At 38.0% G+C, this 20,729-nt stretch overlaps 1 protein-coding gene across 3 annotated transcripts in view; it reads right to left on the bottom strand.

The window, feature by feature from the left end:
* The window catches only part of ATP6V1A (ATPase H+ transporting V1 subunit A), a 67,206-nt gene that overhangs the window by 20,982 nt on the left and 25,495 nt on the right, over nt 1–20,729 (bottom strand). For all 3 annotated transcript variants that reach the window (XM_054483003.1, XM_063661651.1, XM_054483004.1), the window contains 7 exons: nt 14,138–14,232; nt 11,801–11,929; nt 8,594–8,808; nt 8,198–8,335; nt 6,679–6,830; nt 4,282–4,444; nt 3,316–3,424 (listed from right to left, as the gene is read on the bottom strand). In XM_054483003.1, coding sequence (XP_054338978.1) covers nt 3,316–3,424; nt 4,282–4,444; nt 6,679–6,830; nt 8,198–8,335; nt 8,594–8,808; nt 11,801–11,929; nt 14,138–14,219 — 988 coding nt within the window. In that variant the 5' untranslated portion in view covers nt 14,220–14,232. The remainder of the gene's footprint in view (nt 1–3,315; nt 3,425–4,281; nt 4,445–6,678; nt 6,831–8,197; nt 8,336–8,593; nt 8,809–11,800; nt 11,930–14,137; nt 14,233–20,729) is intronic.

The following is a 20,729-nucleotide window of genomic DNA, read 5'->3' as shown; positions in this document are numbered from 1 at the left end:
AGCCAGGCGTGGTGGTGGTGCATGCCTGTAATCCCAGCTACTCGGGAGGATGAGGTTGTAGAACTGCTTGAATCCAGGAGGCAGAGGCTGCAGTGAGCCAAGATCGCACCACTGCATTCCAGCCTGGGTGACTGAGTGAGACTTTGTCTCAAAAAAAAAAAATCAAAAACAACAACAACAACAACAAAAAAGAGTTTTTAGAAATCAGTATGAAAAACAACTATCATCCAAAAGGAAAATGAACACAAGGCAGTTTTCAAATGGTTCATACACACAAGAAAGATGCTAGTTCATTGTTAAATACAGATTGAACAGGTATCTAATAAAGCAAGAATAGTTAAAATTTCAATTGTCAAATCTAAGTGCTGGGTACATGGTATTCACTGTAACATTCTTTCAACTTTTCCGTATGTTTGATAATTATCATAAGAACGTGTTGAAAAAACTAGCATTGGTGAAGATGTTGAGAAGCAGAAACTCTTGTCCACAGCCCTTTTGAAGTGCTATCAGAATGTAAAATAATAATTAGCAGCTGTATTGGCAGGAATTTTACTTCTAAGAAATTACCCTAAGAAATGTGCAAACAAGCCAAGCATGGTGGTTCATGCCTATAATCCCAGGACTTTGGGAGGCCAAGGCAGGAGGATCTCTTGAAGCTAGGAGTTGCCCATCCTGGGCAACACAGTGAGACCCCCGTCTCTACAGAGAATAAAAAAATTAGCCAGGCATGGTGGCTCATGTCTGTAGCCTCAGCTACTTGGAAGGCTGAGATGAGAGGATCCCTTGAGACCAGGAGGTCAAAGCTACAGTGAGCCATGAACATGCCACTGCACTTCAGCCTGGGTGATAGAGCAAGACCCTGTCTCTAAGGAAAAAAAAACATGCGAAGAAACATGCATGCAAAACATACAAAGAATAGTGTAAAAATACATGTATAAGGATGTTTTAGTGCTGCCTATCATAAACGACGATAAAGAATCCAATAGTCCACCAAAAAGATGCCAGTTAAATTGATTATGATATATCCATACAAAGGGATACTGTGCAGCCATTTAAAAGAATAAGGTAGCTTTCTTAAAATGGTAGATGAATATGTCACTGTCTTTTCCTCATAAAACTTACCTCCAAACAAGGAGAACAAGAAATACGGAAATACAAATTTAGTCATTAAAAACTAGGAGACATAGTCCCACAACAATATAATAAAAAAAGTCACCTAAATAAGGTGAAAACCAAATAAGGGTATGGAAAAATGCCAAGAATTCATCTGAGGCCACGCATCTCAGATAAAGCTTCTGCAAACTTGAAGGCACATTTTCAAGTGCTTTGTTTGGAACACTGCAAAAAGCTACATGGCCAGTCGCAGGAAGGAGTTCCTTGTACCCAGTTTGGCATCAAAGAGAAGCAGGGAGATGGGGATGAATAAAACACAAGTAGGTACTCCCTATTTTCACTAAATGAAAAGTGGGTGAGACAGAGGAGAATTCACTGTGAATGGTCTTACAGCTGCTGATTTCTGGTATCAGGCAAGAAGAGTAAAATAGCTTTTTTACACAGCTGCATGCCATAATAAACTTCACAAGTTACCATGAAGAATTCCTGCTACCCTGGAACACAGTCACAGCCAGCCCTCCCATCTCCTACAAAGATGAGTAATAGCAATAATAAATATCAGTACAGGATATCTAAACAAAAATAAAATAAGGAAAAAGACAGAAGAGAAGAATACAATGATGGTCAAATAACTTGTCAAAGAATAAATGAAAACTGTGACCACAGTTAAAAAAAAAAACACCCTAATAATGCAGCCTACTACAAAATAAAATCTCAAGGCATATGGAGCAAGATAAGAAGAGATACTTGATGAGCTGGAAGAACAAAAAGAAATAGAAGTGAAGGTTTCATTAGAAGCAACACAAAGAATAAATACCATTTATCCTGTGAACAGACAAAAGGCTAAATAAAAAGGATTAGAGAGGAAATGATGCACATGGAAAATAGATAACAAAAATCTAATATGTCTAGTTGGTATATTTGAAGAAGACAGCCATAATGAAAGAGAAAAAGTTTCAGATGCAATTTTCTAAATTTTTCCAAAATAAAAGACATATTTCATAGATTAAAAGGGTACATTATGTCTCCAGAAAAATTTAATGAAACTATCAATATTGGAATATATCTTAATAAAGTTAAGAGACTTCAAATTTAAAGAGAAAGTCCTTTGGGAAAAAAGAAAAATCACCTACAAAAGGAAAAAAAGCAGGCCAGCCTCAGCTTTTAATGTCCCCAGCATTTAATACTAGTTCTCAAAGAAAGAAATATTGATCGAGAATTTTATACTCAACCAAACTACTATTAAAGTTTAAAGGCAGTAGAAAAAAAATAAATTTATGAGGAAACAAGAATTCAGAGAACATAGTTGCCATAAATCTTCTTGAACAAACTTCCAAAAGTCAAATCTTAGCCAATCAAGAAATGGAGAAATTATAGCCAAGGGACTGCTGGTGAGCATTAACTCCATTTTAATGTAGGTCCACAACTAATTCAAATATTGGCTTTATGGCTACAGAATAGAATGTAAGTTTTATAAATCCTGAAAATGTAGAAATAAAAGCTGGGATGGAAATGGAACCAAAGATGAAAGGTCATTAACACATGAATTGTCTTATCTTTTATATCCCCAGACAAAATATATTAATTCAAAGCTGATAATTCAAGTTACAAAGGTATAAGTATATTTAAAACTAGATCAATGATAAAACATGTAGTGAAAAAAGGTAGTATAAGATCATTTTACAGTCATTAAAAAGATTGAGACAGCTCTATAAATGTCTTACATTCACTTATTCTGAAGATATAATAAGTAAATTTTTTTTTTTTTTTTTGAGACAGAGTCTTGCTCTGTCGCTCAGGCTGGAGTGCAGTGGCATGATCTCGGCTCACTGCAACCTCTGCCTCCTGGATTCAAGCAATTCTCCTGTCTCAGCCTCCCGAGTAGCTGGGATTAAAGGTGCCTGCCACCACGCCCGGCCAATTTTTTGTATTTTTAGTAGAGACAGGGTTTCACCATGTTGGCCAGGCTGGTCTCGAACTCCTGACCTCAAGTGATCTGCCCGCCTGGGCCTCCCAAAGTACTGGGAACATAGGTGTGAGTCACCGTGCCCGGCCAAGTAAAATATTTTTTAAAACCTAGGAATGTGCTTATATGTACAGAGATATTTTAGAATGAAAGCAAAAAGCTCTTTAGAAAAGTTTGGTGCTAGCTTTACACTTAAGAATAGATGTTAACCGCTTTTATTCCAATTATATACTCACCAGTATAAATAGAGGCTTCTCTAGCAGCAACAGGCATATTGGAGGTATTGGCTACCAAAGCTGTCCTCTTCATAATTGACTCTACCTTACCATCAACCTCCATTGTGAGCTAGATGTAAAATATATATTAGTGAATCTCCAATTTCTAAGGTAACATTTTAGCCCTCCCTCTTTTTCTTTTTTTTTTTAAAACTTTTGCCCATATTTAATACATCTTACAATCAGTGTTCCTAAAGTAATATTCCCCACCACTCCAACCTCTCTTCCCTGCTCCACGGTGCTATGAAGAAGATAGACATTATTTCAATTTCATAAATAAAATAAATATTTTATGAAAAAAGAAATATTACTATAACAATCTAGATCATAAATCACATGTAAAGTTCACATCTATAAATGTTTTATTTCTTTATTTCATCTTTCTCTCAATAAGTAAAAACCACCAGACCATAAAAAGAAACTTTCAAGTGTTTGGCTTAAGAATTAAAATTCCTGGCCAGGCACGGTGGCTCATGTCTATAATCCTAGCAATTTGGGAGGCTGAAGTGGGTCGATTATTGGAGGTCAGGAGTTTAAGACCAGCCTGGCCAACATGGTAGAAACCCCGTCTCTACTAAAAATACAAAATTAGCTGGGCATAGTGGCATGCACCTGTAATCCCAGCTACTCAGGAGGCTGAGGAAGGAGAATCGCTTGAACCTGAAAGGTGGAAGTTGCAGTGAGCTAAGATGGTGCCACTGCACTCCAGCCTGGGCAAAAAGAGTGAAACTCCATCACACACACAAAAAAAATTAAAATTCCTTTTCTTGAATATACAGATTAATTACAAATATAATTTTAAAATTCCTTAAAGATCCTTGATGAATGACAGCATTGCTCCAGACCCAACACAAAGCTTTATTAATTGTCAATGAACACTGATTAGTGGTATTTTCTCTAGGATATTATTTGAAGCTTTATACAGACCTCTGGGAAGTCCCGGAGGACTTCAGACATCTCATTTCCTCTTTCACCACATCCTACATAGATGATTACATCACTGTTAGAATACTTGGATAGAGACTGTGATATCACTGTCTTTCCACAGCCAAAGGCTCCAGGGATAGCAGTAGTTCCTCCCTGGACACACCTAAACAAAGAAAACAAAGTATGGATTACTTGACTTGCTAACAGATATTAATAAATAAAGTAGGGGCCGGGCGCGGTGGCTCACGCCTGTAATCCCAGCAGCACTTGTGGGGGCCGAAGCGGGTGGATCATCTGAGGTCAGGAGTTCGAGACCAGCCTGGCCAACATGGTGAAACCCCGTCTCTACTAAAATTACAAAAAAAAAAAAAAGAAAAATTAGCTGGGCATGGTGGCGGGTGCCTGTAATCACAGCTACTCTGGAGGCTGGGGCAGGAGAATTGCTTGAACCTGAGAGGCGGAGGTTGCAGTGAGCCGAGATCGCGCCTTTGCACTACAGCCTGGGTGACGAGCAAAAAACTCCATCTCAAAAAAAAAATAAAAATAAATAAAAATAAAGTAGGTAAGGAACACAAAAACACAAGTTAAAGAAAGAAAAAGCACTATGAAATATATTCCATAAACTGGAGAAGAGGGATATATGAAAATAATAAGATAAAATAAGGTTAGGCACAGAGGCTTATGCCTGTAATCCCAATGCTTTGGGAGACTGAGGTGGGAGGACTGCCTGAGCCCAAGACCAGCCTGGGCAAAAGAGTGAGACCCTGTCTCTATAAAAAAATTTAGAAATTAGAAGGGCATGGTGGTGCATGCCCATGGCCTAGCTATTCAGAAGGCTGGGGCAGGAGGATAACTGGAGCCCTGGAGTTTGAGGTTACAGTGAACTATGATCTAGCCATTGCATTCCAGCCTGGGTCACAGAGTGATAACCTATCTCTTAAAAAGTGAGAGACAGAGAGAGAAAGAGAGAGAGATAGGAGATGGTTTATGGTTTTTAAGCAGTCGTAGAAAATGGAAAAAGCAGACAACAAATTAAGAAAGACTGCTGGGCAGCAGAGAAAGCCCAGTTGATTTTATTTAGGTCGGTGCAAAAATAATGACAGTTTTTGCCATTACTTTTAATAGAAATCATCAATTTATGGTGACATAAATCTACTATTTTTTTAAAATTATACCACAATTCTTTATTTTTAAAAAGTTACACATGCAAATAAATTAAATACATCCTTTATGCTGGGAGATCTATTCCTGTGCATGCTTTTGGTTTATTGAGTGACATAATAAATTGCTTGGTAATAATTTATACTTGAATCATTTGAACTTTGTACATCACAAAATCAGTTTACCATAAAATTATATAATTGGTTACAGAGAGGCTTAAGCCAAAAATAGACATCAGTTGAAAGCTACAGATATTGGAGTATTTACTTCTTTGCCATGAAACAGGGCATTTTCCCCCTTGCTCTGTCATCTGAATTATTTAATAATTTTAAATCTAGAAGTAGATCCAGCATCACACTTAAAGTTAGGTATTCATGTTGCTTGCTTCTCAGTTTGATTTATCCCAGGTATGGAGTTTGGGACTAAATTGATCCCCTGGATCCCGTGATGACTACAGAGATTTCCTTCACCAAAAATCAGATTAAAGCCTTGTTTCTGCAGAGCTATGAGTACACTACAGCACTTAGAAGCACATTCTGTGCTATTTTCTTTCCCTCTTCCAAATGTTATCCCAGTTATTTGGGTGGGGCTTCTGTCTTGGTTCCCAGGCTAGGATAGCTTAAGAAACATGGTGGCCGGGTGTGGTGGCTCACGCCTGTAATCCTAGTACTTTGGGAGGCCAAGGCAGGTGGATCGCTTGAGCTCAGAAGTTTGAGATCAGCCTAGGCAACATAGTCAAACCCGGTCTCTACCAAAAATACAAAAAATTAGCCAGGTGTGGTGGTGCATGCCTGTGGTCCCAGCTACTAGGGAGGGTGAGGCAGGAGGAGGATTGCTTAAGCTGGGAGGCAGAGGTTGCAGTGAGCTGAGATCACGCCACTGCACTCTAGCCTGGGCGACAGAGTGAGATCTTGTCTCAATTTAAAAAAAAAAAAAAGAAGAAGAAGAAACACAGTTATATTGTTTTGGTACAGATTTTCTTCAGAAAATTTAATTTTTCCAGAAAAGTTTCAGAAATAATGCTTTCTGTGGGCAACCATGAAAAAAGTAAATCTTCGATGGTTTGAATTTATAATAAGTGCTAGCAATAGATAAAAATATTTAATTCGCCATTATTACTCTAGATAAAATGTATTATAGTGTTAAACACATAAGCCCTTTATCTATAAAGATAATAAAAACATAGGCACATATAATAACTCTGAGTGAAAATCGTGGGACCCATCTCAAACTTACGGAAAAAGGGCATCAAGGACTCTCTGGCCAGTCAACAGAGGATGATTGGCTGGCAGCTTCTCAGTGACAGGTCGAACTTGACGTACAGGCCATACTTGCACCATGGTGAACTTCTCCTTTACACCTTCAAATTCAAGCTCCAAGACAACATCCTATAGAAATACAGCAGGATTTTAGTATGGTCAAATTTGTGAACATTTCTTCCTTCAAAATCAAAGTAACCCGATTCTCCTTGGGGTTAGGAAGGTGATACATGTAAGTGCAAAGGGGGATTTATACTTTTTATTATAATTAATTATATATAGTCCTAGCTTTTTTTTCTTAACCTGGTGCATTTATTACTTTTTAAATAATTAAAAACAAAATTTCTGAGTTAGAAAGGAGTATATCAGGCTTGTGACTGTAATCCCAGCTTCTCAGAAAACTGAAGCAGGAGGATTGCTTAAGCCCAGTAGTTCCAGCATCCTAGGCAACATAGTGACACCCCATCTCCTAAAACAAAAAAACAGAAAGAAAGAAGTATATTAAGCAACAAAGAAATAGGTGAATGTAAGTAAAGGCCTGTAATCCCAGCTACTTGAAAGGCTGAGGCAGGAGAATCGCTTGAACCCAGGAGGCAGAGGATGCAGTGAGCCGAGATCACGCCAATGCACTCTAGCCTGGTGACAGAGCAAGAGTCCATCTCAAAAAAAAAAAATTAACTGGGCATGGTGGCATGTGCCCGTGGTCCCAGGTACTTGGGAGGCTGAGGTGATAGAATTGCTTGAGCCCAGGAGGTTGAGGCTACAGTGAGCTATGATTGCACCACTGCACTCCAGTCTGGGCAACACAGCAAGACCCTGTCTCAAAAAAAAAAAAAAAAAAAAAAAGAGAATTCAAATAATCCATTATATAATAATAATACTTATTTTTATTTTTTGAGATGGAGTCTCGCTCTGTCACCCAGGCTGGAGTGCAATGGCGCGATCTCAGCTCACTGCACCCTCTGCCTCCCAGGTTCAAGCGATTTTCCTGCCTCAGCCTTTCAAGTAGCTGGGATTACAGGCGTGCACCACCACGCCTGGCCAATTTTTATATTTTTAGTAGAGACAGGGTTTCACCATGTTGGTCAGGCTGGTCTCGATCTCCCGACCTCGTGCTCCACCCATCTCGCCCTCCCAAAGTGTTGGGATTACAGGCGTGAGCCTACATGCCCGGTCCCATTATATAATTATTATGTGAATATTGATACACCATTAAAATCAAAGTCTATTCTATGCCTAAACAATTAGGGCTTTAAATAAATGTAGCATCAGTTAATATGGTAGAAAACTGTTACATTTCTTTAAAAAGAAATACTATGTTCTGCTTTTTCATCCCTAAATCCAAGTTAAAAATAAACAAAAACCTTCAAAAATTATAAGTTACTCAAAACTTATACATTAAATATCAATTCTTTAATTACTTAGGGCTCTAAAGCTGGGCAGCTATCATACAAAAATAGAGGCACTCTGCAAGAAAAAGTTCCAATGATACTTACAGAGGTATCATAATTCCCAGGTGGAGCAATGTAAGTTACAGTTCCTCTGTTTCGTGGGGGTAACATGATTTTGTGTTTGATAAGCGAGTTCTCACTGACAATTCCATAAATGTCTCCACCAGTGATATGACTACCAACCTAGAGAATAAATGTATTTGCTGTTTAATTTTCAAATAAATGTCAAGTAGACTTGCCCCTGCTGCTATAATTTAAATCAATTACCTGACTTATCAATAAAACATTAGTTCTAAAATCCCATGAAGTAGAGTTAAGAAAAACTTTCAACTATCCTTCTGTAGTCTATTTTTATTTGGACTAAGAGTACAACGTAGTTTACTAAACATTCATTTTATATTCTTTCAATAACTTCAGAAATTCTTGGTTACACAGACATACCCGTAGGTTTTTGCAAGGTGTAAAGTCCCATTTGATATCTCTGCTAAGAGCAGACACGTTTACTCCTCTGGGGATGTAGATGCTTTGGGTCTGACTGCTGATATCCGACAAAGGTCTTTGAATACCATCAAAAATGGCTCCCATAATGCCAGGACCAAGCTCTACAGAGAGGGGTTTACCAGTGCGAAGTACAGGATCTCCAACAGACACACCAGCTAAAAACAGCAGCTAAGGAAAACCTACTATGAGGGTTTAAAGACACTATTAACAGGAAATACCACAGTTTAACAAGGAAATGCCACTCAAGAAGTGAAAATGGAAGTTCCCAAACTTTCTCAGTTCACAGGATTTATAGTGTTTTCAATAATTTCTTTCACTGTCCCAGGACAAAAGATATATCTAACACTTGCATTTATTAAACAGTTATGTCTAAACAACCTAATAGGTATATACGTCCTAACAACTGAGTAGCAATTTGAAAAAATATATGCATAAGTTGAAAGAAAAAATAATATTAATTTCAGTCATAAATATCCATAATTCTTATGAATGTATATGCCCTTGGGGAACTATATAATTTTCCAATCTTGCAATCAGATTGGAAACCTGTTCCATTTTGATTTTCACATGATACTTGCTTTTGTAGCTTAGCAACTGCCAAAAACTCAGCTTTGCAAAGATATGACATCATTCACAAAAATATAGTACAGCAACATAATGAAACTGTTTATTATCTCAAGCTACTAGTTCATGTGGTGTCTGACAATATGTCTAACATTCCTGTGTTTGCCTCAAAAATTTTAAATATCCTGGCACCACATGAGTTTGCTGCAGCTTCTCAGAATGCCTCTGCAAAGTTTGGGAACCACAGGGCTAAAAACAGAAGCAAAACTCTAGTTAATACATTGCTTCACATATACTGCTGAGGAATATCAGTCCCCTAGTAAGGGTATTAGTACTTGGACAAAACCTAAAATCTTAAGAATAAAGTTATTTTGAAAACATACAAATAAGAATAAAACATATAAATAAGCATAATGAGTCCACTTTATTCTCACACATTTGTTGACAGGAGTAAAATCAGTACAACTTTTCCTGAGAGCAATTTAGCAATATTTATCAAAATTCAAAATGGGTAAGTCGTGACCTAGGAATCCAACTTCTGTGAATTCTTACTATACTTACAATGTAGCACTGTTTGTAACAACCAAAAACTAGAAACCAAAACTTCTATCATTAAGACATTGATAAGTAAATAATGGTACATTTATATGATGGAATTGTTATATGGCTGTAAAAAAAAAGAACCAGAGTTATCATGAATTCCTCTAGAAATCTCTCTAAACGATGTATTTTCATTTCCAATTTTGATCATGAAAATTTTCAGAACAACAACAAAGTTGAAAGAATTTTACAGTGGACTCCCAATCTCTACCAGCTAGATTCTACCTTTAACATTTTACTATATTTATCACATATCTATTTATCTTCTAGAACACACATACTTTTAAGTCAAAAAAAGCAAGGTGTATAACAGTACATATAATATGCTATCTTGGGAGGCCAGGGCAGGTGGATCGTGAGGTCAGGAGTTCAAGACCAGCCTGGCCAAGATGGTGAAACCTCATCTCTACTAAAAATACAAAAAATTAGCCGGGCATGGTGGCACGCGCCTGTAATCCCAGCTACTCGGGAGGCTGAGGCAGAGAATTGCTCAAACCTGGGAGATGGAGGTTGCAGTAAGCCGAGATCATGCTACTGCACTCCAGCCTGGGCGAAAGAGTGAGACTCCGTCTCAAAAAACAAATAAACAAAAAAAAAAAATAAAAAAACCAAATTATATATAGAGAGAGAGAGGGAGAGAAAAAGGAAAGAAAAATACAAATATTTGTATTTGCTCATATATGTAATTACTAAACTAGAAGGATATACAATAAAGGGAGCTATAAATGTGGTTGCATGTGTGCATGGAGGTGTGTATGTGTTTTGATAAACGGCTAGATACAAGACAACAAAGGCAAGGAGGGTTGTCACTGTTTACATTTTCATATATTTTAAATCTTCAAGCCATGAAAAAGATTAAACAAATTAAAAGATAAAAGTAACAATAGAAAAAATATTTCTTAGTCACAATTTCACAGCTACAAAAACTTCTATTTTTATTTAAAATTTCTAGATGATTGTTTTAAATTGGCACCTAGTACTATAAAGAGACTAGTTATCTGCACGCATGTGTTTTAGAATGGCAAAAACGTCGTACCAAATAAATCTTGATTAAATACTCAAAGAATTAATGCTGATTTTGAGAATCAAAGTAAAACACATATAGAAGCATTAAAAAAGTGATTCTTCTTCACTAGGCTTAACCCTTTATTTTTCATAGAAAATTGAAAATAAATACTATGTTTAAAAGCCAAAATTATGATAACCACATAGTAAAGCTTTCCTAGTAATAAAACTGAAATGTAATATGTCACTCAGTGCTATCAGAAGAGTGGTGACCGATTTATTTGTGGACTTACTATTTTAAACTGAAATCATAATTGGAGAATTTTAACCTCACAAGTCAATATTGTTATTCCATTTACGATTTCTTCTACAATATGCGTCCCACTGAAGAAAAAACTCACTTGGTCCCCCTTAAGTTCATGAATTACTGAAGCAGTAAGAGCAATGAAAGTTCAGAAGATACTAATTTCTTAAAATAAGAGTACCAGTTCACAGTACTTTTCTCTCTTTCTTTAACATACTCCTGCGTAATTCAGGTCTCTTCACAACACCAGCATTTCATGCTTCTAATATCATTAGTTGTTGCTGCTTTGCTGCTTCCACCTTTGGCTTAAATCCTTAATTTTTTTTTTTCTTTTCTGAGATGGAGTCTCACTCTGTCGCCCAGGCTGGAGTGCAGTGGTGCGATCTCTGCTCACTGCAACCTCCCACCTCCAGGGTTCAAGCGATTCCCCTGCCTCAGCCTCCCAAGTGGCTGGGATTACAGGCGCCTGCCACTACGCCCAGCTGATTTTTGTATTTTTATTAGAGATGGAGTTTCACTATGTTGTCCAGGCTGGTCTCAAATTCCTGATCTCAGGTGATCCACCTGCCTGCCTCCCAAAGTGCTGGGATTACAGGTGTGAGGCACTATGCCTGGCCTAAAGCCTTAAATTTTGAAATACAGAAAGTGGCAGGAAATTGAGCCAAAAAGGATACAAGTTTCTTCATACACCTGAATAGTAGCCATGTCACCCTCCAATCGAATAATCTCTCCAACCAACTCGCTGTGGCCCACTCTCACCAGCTCATACATGGCTGCACCCGCCATGTCACAGGCTGTAACCACTGAAGAGAACAAAAGACTATTTTGATGACTTAAGACTCTAGTGCTCTGTGAATAGTCACAAATAATTAAAACACCCAATAAACCCAGTATTGTGCCTCTCTCATATATCCATAAGAAGGATAAAAACCTACTATGGAACATACTGGTAGTTTCACATAGATATATTTTTAGTGTATAATATAAAGAGGTAAGCCAAAGATTATTTATTTACATAATATACATGAAAACTTTTCAAACATTTCAAGTTCTGCATGGCAAACTTACCTGGTAGGATTCAGGTATGTTCTGAGAGTTGCTATGATACATGGAGTGAAGGCTTTGGAACAATAAAAAAACTTTTAAAAGTAGAAATTGGAATAAATGGTTTGGCTAGTAGTATGGTGGAATGCCACACAATTATCACTTTGCTGTGCTGTTACCATTTCCTTTGAGAGACAGACCTAAAGCAACATCTTTATTTTCTAATAACTTACAGCAGTGGTTCTTAAAACTCTTCCGGGACATGGACCTTTTCAAAAACTAGTAATAGCTCTACTAGAAAAACTCACACACACATCTACAAAATTTTTTTCATAGGCCATAAGGATATTTATAATCAGTCACCACCACTGGGTAAGAAATTGTCAATGGAATTCCATTTACTGAACTTACTATTTTGGACCATGTGGTCTAGTAAGCAAAAATTATTTTTCTAGCAGGGAGGGAAGGTTGCCATATTTTTAGACACGTGTAAGAATAAACCAATTTTTAATATTTAGCCTTCTGATACAACTGATTAGAACTATGTAATAGGTAATACTTCAGTGGAAAATGTTAAAGCTTTATGAGTTAACCTGTGTAAAAACAATGAAGACTTATTCATTCTATAAATATTTACCTCTATGCTGACTACTTAAGAATTAAGATGCACTGAAATACCAGAGATAATGAAATTTAAAAATCGTATTTCATAAGCCAAAAAAGGATGCCATTGTTCCATTACCTTATTAAGTACTTAAGAATTAAAAATTGCAGGAGGCAAGGGGAGGGAGAGCATTAGGACAAATACCTAACGCATGTGGGGCTTAAAACCTAGAGAACAGGTTGATGGGTGCAGCAAGCCACCATGGCACATGTATACCTATGTAACAAACCTACACTTTCTGCACATGTATCCCAGAACTTAAAGTAAAATTTAAAAAAATTTAAAAAATAAAATAAAAATTGTTTCCAGGAGCAGTTTACTACACAGTTTCACAGAATATTTTTTCCTAAACTCTTTGATGTTCTTTTGCCTTTTCTCTAAAGGTTCTTGGGTTTAGCCTGTCCATCCTGAAGACCCTTATGATCACTGAGAGGACAATTATTTCTCTGCATGGCAAAAGATACTGATAACCTTTCAATGACTTGCCAATGAAATCAAGCTCAAACACCAAGTTCTTGGGGGAGAAAAAAGAGGCACAGTGACTGACAGTCTTCATTTGCATAAACATCAAAAAACTGTCATCATCACTACCGTAACTAGAACAAGAAAAAGACTATATAGCATGAGGTTTTAAGGATAATACATCACTGAGCAGGTTTTACTTAGAGAAACTGTGACTGTGAATCACATTTTGTAGTGGCAGTATTCAATAACAAAACAAATACTGGCGTAAGATTTATTATTTAAAAAGCAGCACTCCATGTTTTGGCAGAATGGACATAAAGTTTGGGTCCTAAGACTTCTTTCCCACAGGTAGTTAATAATGTGACACTTAAAATAACCATTCAAAAAGTTTCATAAATGCAAAGCGCAAAAGCTAATATTGCTGAGAAATGCTCTGAGCATTTGAATTATTAAAGTTCAAAGCAAATTAACATTTACTGAATGCCTGCTATATGCAAGGTATTACATATTAAAAGCTATAAACTTCATAGTGTTTTTTACCTCAAATTTAACAAAAAATTAAGACATATAAAACTGAACACTGGTTGAACATTTACATAATTATAAACAGGGTATCACAAAGTAGCACCTCAATAATCATAAAATTTAGATAATCAATGCTAGATGAGCCCTTATGATAGAGATTCTACTTTGGTCTTATAATCACTATGAGATGGCCTAAGGACAAACAGAATTTATGCAGGTAAACAGAAAGTTGTATATTTCTATGTAAAATATTTTGAAAAGACATTAATCAAAGTTAGATATCCTTATTTTGAGATTATGATGTATTACTTACCAGGTCCTGAGACCCCATGCACATAACCAAATGTGCTTTCTTTATCTTCATCGAGTATTTTGGGTAGCTTGGAAAAATCCATAATGTTAGTTTACCTATGGTAAATAAATAAATAAATAAATAAGTTATAATTATAAACCCTAAAGCAAAAGAACCACAATATAGGTAGTCCACTAAGATGAGACCACTCTCATCTTTGGTATATTCTTGAGTTATTATACTTCTTCAAAGTAGAATATAAAAATGCCCTTTTTCTTAATTTAAAAAAAAATTTTAAGAGGCTTTCTGTCACCCAGGCTGGAGTGTGGTGGTACAGTCATAGCTCACTGCAGCCTCAGACTCCTGGACTCTAGCAATCCTCCTGCCTCAGCCTCCCAAGTAGCTATGACTACAGGTGTATACCACCATGCCCAGCTAGTTTTTTTTTTTTTTTTTGAGACAGAGTCTAACTCCACCACCCAGGCTGGAGTGCAGTGGAGGGATCTCTGCTCACTGCAACCTCTGCCTCCCGAGTTCAAGCAATTCCTGTGCCTCACCCTCCAGGGTAGCTAGAATTACAGGTGCACGTGACCATACCTGGCTAACCTTTGTATTTTCAGTAGAGACAGGGTTTTGCCTTGTTGGCCAGGCTGGTCTCAAACTCCTGACCTCAAGTGATCCACCCACCTCAGCCTCCCAAAGTGCTGGGACTACAGACGTGAGCCAGCCACTGAACCCAGCCAAAATTCCGAAAATGTAGTTAAAACTACCCTGTTCCTGGATGCTGGATGGTTTTATCACAACTGAATTATATCTCTATGTGAGGTATTTCACAGGAAATATCGATAACTATAACAAAACACGTGAAGTCTTTTCAACGACTTATCCACCCCTACAACAAGCCCATCCTCAATGACCTCTCTGACTTATCCAGCTACTCTTTCACTTAATCATGCTGCAGATACATACTGAACTCTTTGTCAGCTCTCAAAAACACAAGCACATTCTACCTCAGGGCCTTTGTACACATTGTTCCCTCTGCTTAGAATGTTATTCTCCAAGGTATCTGCTCCTACACCTCCTTCAGGTCTTTTTTTCTAACACGGTCTGGCTCCATCGATTAGGCGGGAGTGTAATGGTGTGATCATGGGTCACGGCCAACTCAACTACCTGGGCTCAAGAGATCCTCCCACCTCACCCTCCCTAGTACCTGGGACCACAGGTGTGTGCTACCACACCTGGCTAATTTTATTTTATTTTCTGTGAAGACAGGATCTCAGTATGCTGCCTAGGCTGGTCTTAAACTCCTGGGCTCAAGAGATTCTCTGGCCTTGGCCTCCTGAAGTGTTGGGATTACAGGTGTGAGCCACCATGTTCAGCACTCCTTCAGAGCTTTACTCAAACATCACCTTCTCCATGAGGCTTCTCTGTGCATTTATTTAAAACTGCAACATCCTTCCTCCCTCCCTACTTTATTTTATACCATAGCACTTTTCACAATGTAACAAATGATATATTTTACTCTTTAAAAGTATTTATTTATTACCTATCTTTAAATTTTAACTAGGAGTGTTTTTCCTTTTTTCTTTTAATGGAACACACAGAATAGTTTAAGAAATTCATTTCAACCTCTTAGTTTATAGATATACAATTTAAAAAACAGGAACTATCCAAGTTCACACTGAAAACTGGTAACAGATTCCAAAGGAGAAACTTTATTTGTGACTGCTGATCTACCTTAATAACTATTACCAGTTTAATGAGGGAGATGAAATACAGGTACACATGAAAAGCTAAATAATGTCCAAAATTAACCACAAAGAAAGAGTCATAGATCAATAAGTGATAAAGTACCAAATAATACACCCTTGTTTACTAAAAGTTCAAAGATTAGAATGTTTAGAGAAAATACCTTGAAGGTCAGGTAGAATTTGCACACAGTAGAAAAAGAAAGGTAGCAAAGACACTGCAGAGGGTAGAGGGGGTGCCAATAACAAAAGAATGGAGAAAAACATTCAGGAATAGTGAACAGACCAGCCTGACTGGTATAAAGACTATATTAAAGCAGCAGTGAGAAATAAGGATGTAAGGGTAAAGACTAATTTGTGGATCTTGAACTGACTGCCAAAATAACAAGTGGACTTTATCCTATAAACACAAGGAAATCACTGAAGATTGAGGGAGAACTATTATGAGAAGAATGGTGTTCAATTACTTTAACAGAATTAAAGTAGGGGAGGCAGGATAAGTTGAAGAAGCTCTGGAAATAGGTAAGGCTTGAATGTCAATGGAATTCCATTTATTATATGTTTACAGAGCTTTTGAAGCTTTAAATAGCTGTATAGTAAAACAAAATGACTTAAATGCTCAGTTGAGGTGCAAACACCACCTTGGGAGCAGAGGAGAAACTGATTCCAACTTGCAGAAGTGTACACCAATGTGGATGAAATATAGTGAACAGGTAGCTGTAAAGTAAGTTTTTGTTTTTGTTTTTTTGAGACAAGTTCTCACTGTCACGCAGGCTGGAGTGCAGTGGCGCGATCACAGCTCACTGCAGCCTTGACCTCCTGGGCTCAAGTGATCACCTCAGCCGCCCCCATCCCCACCCCACCCAGTAGCTGGCGTGACAAGCACACGCCACCACACCCAGCTAATTTTTACATTTATTGTAGAGACAGGGTTTCACCATGTTGCCCAGATCGGCCTCAAACTCCTGGGCTCAAGTGATCTGCCTGCCTCCGCCTCCCAAAGTGCTGGGATTACAGACATGAGCCACTGCGTCTGGCAGAAATTTATTAGGATTTTTGGCTTCCTGAAGATACAGTAGAAGAAGTCATTAAGAGCAGGCATGGGACTGTAAAACATTGGAATCTAAAGAGACAGAACAAGACTTTCTAGAAACTATGAGATAATATGGGGGAAAACAGAAAGAAGATTTAAAGACAAACATATTTAATTGGACAATAGGTTGGGAAAAGTCTTCAAAGAAGTAGTGAACAAGTGAATGAGGTGAAATTTCAATCTTCAGAAAATCAAAGATTTTCAAAATCAGAGAAGAAACTGACAATCATACACCGTCTAAGTTCCTCCCCACATATGGGTATTTCCTCTATAGCATTCATGATACATGGTCATCTGCCTCTTAAAGTGGAAACAGCATGAGATCTTGGGTCAGCAGACTTGGGATCACATCCTGGTCCTACCAATAACATGCTGCAGAACATCTTGGACAAATCAAAATCTCTTAATATCTGCATCTGAAAAACAGTAATAATGCTACCACCTACCCCAGACTTGTGATTGCATTACAAATTTGCTTAAATGTTCCTTGTGTCTGGGTGCAGTGGCTCATGCCTGTAATTCCAACACTTTGCGGGGCCGAGGTGGGCAAATCACTTGAGGTCAGAAGTTCGAGACTGGCCTAGCCAACATGGCAAAACCCTGTCTCTACTAAAAATACAAAAATTAGCTGGGTGTGGTGGTGGGCGCCTGTAATTCCAGCTACTCAGGAGGCTGAGGCAGGAGAATTGCTTAAACCCGGGAAGTGGAGGTTGCAGTGAGCCAAGACTGCACCACTGCATTCCAGCCTGGACAACAAAAACAAAACTCCATCTCAAAAAAAAAAAAAAGTTCCTTGTGAAATGTAATATGCTTACAAAAATGTCATCGTAACACTATTTGAATATAGGTCCTGAATTTGGAAAAAGCCATTCTGTTTTTAGAAATACTATCTCACATCCAATCTAAATCTACTTCCCTTAACTTCTATCCTTTGGCCCTATTTTTTCCAATTACTATAGCCACACAAAGTATGTTTCCTCTCCAAGCACATTCTCTTTAGTGCCTTCCACTGTCCCTGAAAGTACAATCTTTTCAGATCCCTCACTCCTGAAACTACCCTTTTCTAGAAGTATTTCACAAGGTCAATATTTCTTTTAAATAGTACAAATAAAACAACGTTCTAGTATGAGTGAGTACTGAAGAGTACTACTTCATCTATTCTGAATGCTTTTTTCTTTTTTTTTTTTTGAGACAGGGTCTCACTCTGTCACCCAGGCTGGAGTGCAGTGGTGCAATCTCGGCTCACTGCAACCACCACCTCTGAGGTTCAAGCGATTCTTGTGCCTCAGCCTCCTGAGTAGCTGGGACTATAGTGTGTGCCACTATGCCTACCTAATTTTTGTATTTTTAGTAGAGATAGGGTTTCACCATGTTGGCCAGACTGGTTTCGAACTCCTGACCTAAAGTAATCTGCCCACCTGTAATCCCAAAGTGCTGGGATTACAGGCGTGAGCCACCGCGCCCAGCAAATGCTTCTTTTTATTGAGAGACAAATGCCATGGTTTGAAGACTTTGAATTTATAAGTTGTGTCCTTAAGCAAATCAAATTGTTTCATCCTTTTGAGCCTCAGTTTCATCTGTAAAATCTAATGGGGTTTTTGTGAGGCATCTAACAGTATGCCTAACAGAAAAGTAATACTGATGACTACTAATTTTATTCTATTAATATAAGCTAAGATCGCCTTTTTTCTAAAGTATCCAGTGATTCTTATCTTGCTACCAAATCTAGTTGTTCTTATCTTGAACCAAATCTAGTCTCTTAGCTAGTTTTTTTGGATTTCAGAGAATATACAAGAGCATACCAAGAAATTTCCCTGTTTACGGTAGACTGCTATAGCATCCTGTTTCTTGTTCACATTCTGGGATGGAGTATAGTTCTTATCTTGAACCAAATCAAGTCGCTTAGCTAGTTTTTTTTTTTCCTAGTTATCAGGTGCATTTTATCATAACTTCATTTTCTAAGACCAACTGCATTTTTTAAGCATTGATGATGTGCCAGCTCCTGTATTATAGATGGAAAATATAATGAAGTAAGACACAATCGTTCCCCCAAGGATCTTCTGGCATAGTGGGATGAAAAGATAAACAGGTAGTTCTTATAAGGTGACATATGTGCTCTCTTAGGAGTACTATAGGCTGGAGATTTAGAAGAGCATAAAGCAATGGCATCTAACCTAGAGTTGGGCAGGATGAAAGTCACTTAACAGGAGGTTAAGCTGAGACTTGGAGGGATGAACAAAGAGGCATCAGAGTATCTAGTAAAGCTTCCCTACAAATGGTTGAAACCTGTGGTTCAGGAAGGTATTCTAAAGTTTATGAGGGAATAATGATGTCTGTTCTGATTTTTTAAAACAAGCATTTACATACTTTCCCTTTAAGACTAAACAGTGCATGCCTCCAAATGTATGAGCAATGATTAGCGGAAACCAAATGGGTTTGTTCATGATTCAGCAGTCTTGTGGGTTTAGCAGTCAGCTGGAAAATCCTAGCCAACATGAGAATTTTAATGATTCTATAGTTTTTAACTCTTTAATTTTTAGGCACATATTATTTAATTTATGCCAAAGACAGCAGACTTTAGGAAGTGACATCATACTAATAAGAGAACCTAGAGTCCTAGTGATAATTCTACAAATTTACCTAAAGATAATTGTCACCAGATCCATAAATTTGCATTAATTTGGTGAATATTCTTGTATTAGCAAACCAAGATGACTGTCCTTTTTAAAAAGTCAATATTGGCCAGGCACGGTGGCTCACACCTGTAATCCCAGCACTTTGGGGGGCCAAGGCGGGTGGATCACGAGGTCAGGAGTTTGAGACCAGCCTGACCAAACATGGTGAAACCCCGCCTCTACTAAAAATACAAAAAAATTAGCCGGGCGTGGTGGCGCGTGCCTGTAATCCCAACTACTCAGGAGGCTGAGGCAGGAGAATTGCCTGAACCCAGGAGGTGGAGACTGCAGTGAGCCGAGATCACACCACTGCACTCTAGCCTGGGTGACAGAGTGAGACTCCATCTCAAAAAAAAAAAAAAAAGCCAACATTAAGTGGAGAAAAAAATGATGATGATTCTGATTCTGAGTAATTTAATTTGCTCTACTCCGTTGTGTTTATACAGAGAGGTGGTTGTAAATACATCCTGAAATCTGCTCTTACCACATCTTTCATAATAATTATGAAAACACGAGTTTAAAGTGTAAACTTCCAAGCATTTTTGTCCATTTGGTTTTTTTTTTTTTTTTCGAGATGGAGTCTTGCTCTGTCGCCCAGGCTGGAGTGCAGTGGCACAATTTTGGCTCACTGCAAGCTCCGCCTCCCAGATTCACGTCATTCTCCAGCCTCAGCCTCCCAAGTAGCTGGGACTACAGGTGCCCGCCACCATGCCCAGCTAATGTTTTTGTATTTTTAGTAGAGACGGGATTTCACTGTGTTAGCCAGGATGGTCTCGATCTCCTGACCTCGTGATCTGCCTGCCTTGGCCTCCCAAAGTGCTGGGATTACAGGTGTGAGCCACGGTGCCCAGCCCCATTTTGATGTTTTAAAATATTTACATTTTAATCTGCTACAGCAAGATAGATCTTTTATATTTCCTGTGCTCCTCCCTAGAATGTTCTTTTCTCCAGGATTCATTTCTTCATATCATTCATGTCTCTGTTCAAACATCCCCAGTCCAAAAGCACTCCCATAGTGATTACTGAATAACTAACAGCTGTCAACCCTTCAAGGTCAGCCTCAGATGCAGAGTGCTGCCTTGCCTGCATTCACACCA

Source organism: Pongo pygmaeus, chromosome 2 (genome assembly GCF_028885625.2).
Source record: "Pongo pygmaeus isolate AG05252 chromosome 2, NHGRI_mPonPyg2-v2.0_pri, whole genome shotgun sequence".
Classification (NCBI taxonomy): domain Eukaryota; kingdom Metazoa; phylum Chordata; class Mammalia; order Primates; family Hominidae; genus Pongo; species Pongo pygmaeus.
Note: the sequence above shows the minus strand (reverse complement) of the source record. Positions and strands in the feature narration are given on the sequence as shown.